The 4,288-nt window shown below is 51.8% G+C and overlaps 1 protein-coding gene across 1 annotated transcript; it reads left to right on the forward strand.

The window, feature by feature from the left end:
* The first annotated feature begins 204 nt into the window (after positions 1–204).
* OTUD1 (OTU deubiquitinase 1) lies at positions 205–2,670 on the forward strand. The gene has a single exon (XM_054390114.1). It carries the CDS (start codon positions 205–207, stop codon positions 1,534–1,536), a length of 1,332 nt encoding a protein of 443 aa, XP_054246089.1. The 3' UTR covers positions 1,537–2,670.
* Positions 2,671–4,288: the final 1,618 nt, after the last annotated feature.

A 4,288-nucleotide genomic window follows, 5' to 3' on the forward strand; every position in this document is an offset into this window, starting at 1 on the left:
TGCTGGTGGCGCAGTCGGAATTGCCGCCGCGGGGCCCAGCCGGCAGCGGGGAGCGCAGGGGCGGGGCAGGGCAGGGGGGTGATGCCCTTGTTTATTTTTACCCGGGCGGCTCATCCTCTCCGGCTGCCCCAGCGCGGCCCCCGCCGCTCCCCGCCCCGGCCCCGACGGCGCCGCCTATAAAGCGCCGCCCGCGGGGAGCTGAGGATGCAGCTCTACAGCTCCGTGATCACCCACTACCCGGCAGGCGGGACAGCCGCTGCAGCAGCTGCCGCTGCCACCTCGCCGAACACTGCCGGTGTCTTCAAGGTTTCCCTGTCGTCGGGACCCCCCTCCGCGGAGGCACCGAGCACTGCTGACGCCGCGGGCCCTAGCCCGACCGCCGAGAGTTCCGCCAAAGACGGCTTCGTTCCCGGGGGGGGAAGCAGCAGCAGCAGCAGCGCCGCCGCCATGCCCGCCTTCTCGTCTTGCCTGGAGGTGATGCCCAGCGGCCCCGCGGCGGGCTCTGGCAGCCGGCCGGCGGGCGGCCCGCAGTACAGCTCCTGCGCCCAAGTCACCGTCAGCCGCCGCCGGCCGCTGGAGCGGATTGTGCCCATCCGGATCGTGCAGCGACCTGATGCCCCCGGCGAGCTGGTACCGGCCTCGCCCCGCAGCCGCGCCTTGCTGGAGGGCATCCTGGAGAGCATGCGGCAGGCCGGGGGGGACGGCGAGGCCGCCGTGCTGCCGCCGCCCGCCGAGGAGCCCAGCAATCGCAGCCTGCGCCTCAGCGAGCACTGCCAGGCGCTGCAGGCGGCGGCCGCCGGCGCCCAGCCCGGGCTGGTCCCCGGTTGTCGCTCGGCGGAGAGGAGCAGTAGCCCGGCGCAGCCCGCCGCCGGTCGCTCGCCCGAGGAGGAGGATGAGGATGGGGGCAACCCCGATGTGCGCAGAGAGCCGGGCGTCAGGCCGGAGCGCAGTGAGAAGCTAGCGCTGTACCTGGCCGAGGTGGAAAAGCAGGACAAGTACCTGCGGCAGAAGGGCCGCTTCCGCTTCCACATCATCCCCGACGGGAACTGCCTCTACCGCGCCGTCTGCAAGGCGGTGTACGGGGACCAACGGCTGCACGGCGAGCTCCGCGAGCAGACCGTACACTATATCGCCGACCACCTGGACCACTTCAACCCCATCATCGAGGGCGACGTGGGGGAATTCCTGATCGGGGCCGCCCAGGACGGGGCTTGGGCCGGCTACCCAGAGCTGCTGGCCATGGGGCAAATGCTGAACGTGAACATCCACCTTACGACGGGCGGCCGGGCCGAGAGCCCCACCGTCTCCACCATGGTTCACTACTTGGGGCCCGAGGATCCCACACGGCCCAGTATCTGGCTGAGCTGGCTTAGCAACGGGCACTACGATGCCGTGCTGGACCGCGTGTGCCCCAACCCGGAGTACGAGGCGTGGTGCAGACAGACTCAGGTACAGCGCAGGCGGGATGAGGAGCTGGCCAAGTCCATGGCAGTGTCCTTGTCCAAGATGTACATTGAGCAGAATGCCTGCTCATGAGAATGTCTGAGCCGCAGGCTGGGAGCTTTGCTGCAGGGACTGGGACAGACAGAAGAGGTGTGCTGGCTGTGATGGTGATGCCTTAATCCTTAACGAAGCAGCAGCACCCCAGACTAAGAAGGACTGTAGATCGTGGGGGATAAAATACAAAGGCGTTTGTAATGTTTCTGTTGTATAAACTTAGCCTCGGAATATTTGCAAGCAGATTCTCCGTGTAGCTTTGTATCTCCCCTCCCTTCTGTCTATTTTCTATCAGAATGTATTTTTTGCACAAGATTTTTAAACTGTTACCTCCATCTTCTACATCTGACATGACTCTCTGGCTTTCAGCTGTACAGCCAAAAACGTTTGTAAAGAGTTTTTTGGTGGTGTTTTTTTTTTTTGTTTGTTTGTTTTTTGGTAAATAAGGCTTATGATGTAACAGCTATTTTTTGCTGTGTTTTTTACCCATAAAACCTTATATTTGAAACAAACGAAGTTGATGTCAAACTGACCCTCCCTGAGTGACGAAAGCGTGGCGGGTGGTTTTCTTGCAAAGCTAAAACAATGGGTTTTGTCAAAGTGCAGCAAAGTATGAACAGGCTGCTTTTCAGAACAGTTGCTTTCTCTGCCTGGAGCACAGAACAGGTCCTTTGAGCCAGTTGGAATGCAGCTACAGATGAACAGTACAGGGAGCAATTGACTCTTCTGTATTTAATTACTGTTTTGAGTAAACTGGCCTCTTGTTGCCTGGTTGGCTCACCCTCTGCTCCGTTTATATTATTTATCTCTAATAACAGAACATTAACTTGCAATAGAATGTTGTGACTAGATAATAGCCTCCTGCTTTGGCAATAATTGCCTTGGCTGCACCTTGGTGTTTGTGTTCTTGTTTCTGAGGTTATGGTGTCTTTCGTATAAGCCCTGCTTCTTTTGTTTTTTTGCCACTGGTGTTGTGCCAGCAAATCATTATCTGATCACAACATTTTATCCACTTTATTTTCTTATCAGGAATGGGATTCCACAGTATGGTTTAAAAGGAAGATATTTAAATGGAGGTTTGTATGGTTTGCTGGGTCAAACATGTAAATGTTTCCAATCTGAATTCTGTCTCTTCTACTTTCTGATTAACTTGGTAGATATATTTATTAAGTAATGCAGTTTGTACTTTTTTTTATTATTTTGTAATATATTGTGATTTTTTGAATTTTTACTGTATTTGTATAATAGGAATATTCACAGGTAAAATGGAATGAATAAAGATTATAATTTTACTTGGCTTCTTTTCTACCACCCTTTGCATTCCTGGTGTGGTCAAGAGCAACCTGGTCTAGTGGAAGGTGTCCCTGCCCATGGGAGGGTGGTTGGAACTGGATGATCTTTATGGTCCCAGAGGTTGGAACTAGATGATCTTTAAGGTGCCTTCCAACCCAAACCATTCTGTGATCTATGATTCTATGAAGAACTGCAGGGGGGTTCTTCAGACCCTTTATTTAGTTTCTTTGCCCTCAGTTTCCATAGCTAAGAGGTGGGAAGAAGGGGCATGGTACTTGATAAATGTGAACCACTGGTCAGTCTGTTGCCTGTGAATATGTGCAAGGAATGCAAGCATTTAAAGACAGTTGAATATCTGCAGGGCTTTTGTAACTAAGAGATTTTAGAATATCTCTTGGCAATTAACTGTAAGAGATCCTAGACTGTCTTTACAACGAACTGTAAGAGATCTTAGGATACCTCTTTGCCAATGAGAAATATTTCTGTATGTTGATATGCCTTAGAAAAGAGGCTCTCCAGCATAGTTCTTGGGCTGGTAACAGCAGGAGTTGTGATGAGGGAGCTCTCAGCTGAGCCCTGCACACTTGGGCTTAGACTTTGATCACTGGGAATCTCTTTTCTGCAGCTGGTCCCAAGCTTGTTTTAGGTTTGCCCTCTCACCAGTGATAGCTCAGCAATCTTCTTGTTGCTTGAGGAGAGGTGATGTCATAAGGAAATAACAGGTTTTGGATCCCTTTACCAGATGGAAATGCCTTGCAAGTTGTTTAACAGTACTCTGTGTGCTTGTGTTCACAAATCCTCCCCTGGTCTCAAGGAATATTAGGTAACCACCCTTAAAGGACAGGAGGGTACTGGACTAAAATTAGGATTTAGAATGAACTAAATAGCTAAAATGCAGCAGTCTTACATCTCAGCAGGATTAATTGTGTGTATATCTGGTACTGTTTAATGGGATGCAAGATTTTTTACCTTAATTGCAAACTACTGGTAAATGTATACTATGTTTATCCCCATTCTCTTCACACACAGTCATACTTTGAAGATCAAATGATGGTGGAAAAAAACCCAGTCTTGCTAGTCTGCTCTTGCTTAACTTTCTCAGCTTACTGAAAAGCTGAGGTTCTGAGCTGACAGCTAGGCAAAGATGGATGTGTTCATGAGGAGCAGAGGTCAGTGAGGAAAATGGCTATACAGGTGGCTGAGATGCCTCGAAGTTCAGATGCAAGCTAGTGATGTCTGAGCAGCAGCAGAAGCAGCTTCATGCAGTAGTTTATAGAGGTAGTGATTCTCATGGAGAAAGCTTTACAAAGCCCCTCACTCCAAGAAAGACATTGAGAAGGGCAAGGAGGCTGCTGAAGGGTCTGGAAAACAGCCCTGGTGAGGAGCAGCTGAAGGGACTGGGATTGGGAAGTCTGGAGAAAAGGCAGCTGAGGGGAGACCTTCTGGCTCTCTACAGCTCCCTGAAAGGAGCTTTTAGCAAGGTGGGTGTTGGTCTCCC

The sequence above is a fragment of the Indicator indicator genome, chromosome 20 (genome assembly GCF_027791375.1).
Source record: "Indicator indicator isolate 239-I01 chromosome 20, UM_Iind_1.1, whole genome shotgun sequence".
Lineage (NCBI taxonomy): Eukaryota > Metazoa > Chordata > Aves > Piciformes > Indicatoridae > Indicator > Indicator indicator.

Excerpts from the sequence above, each read along its gene's own strand:
- OTUD1 (XM_054390114.1), top strand. The coding sequence starts at position 205 with ATGCAGCTCTACAGCTCCGTGATCACCCACTACCCGGCAGGCGGGACA.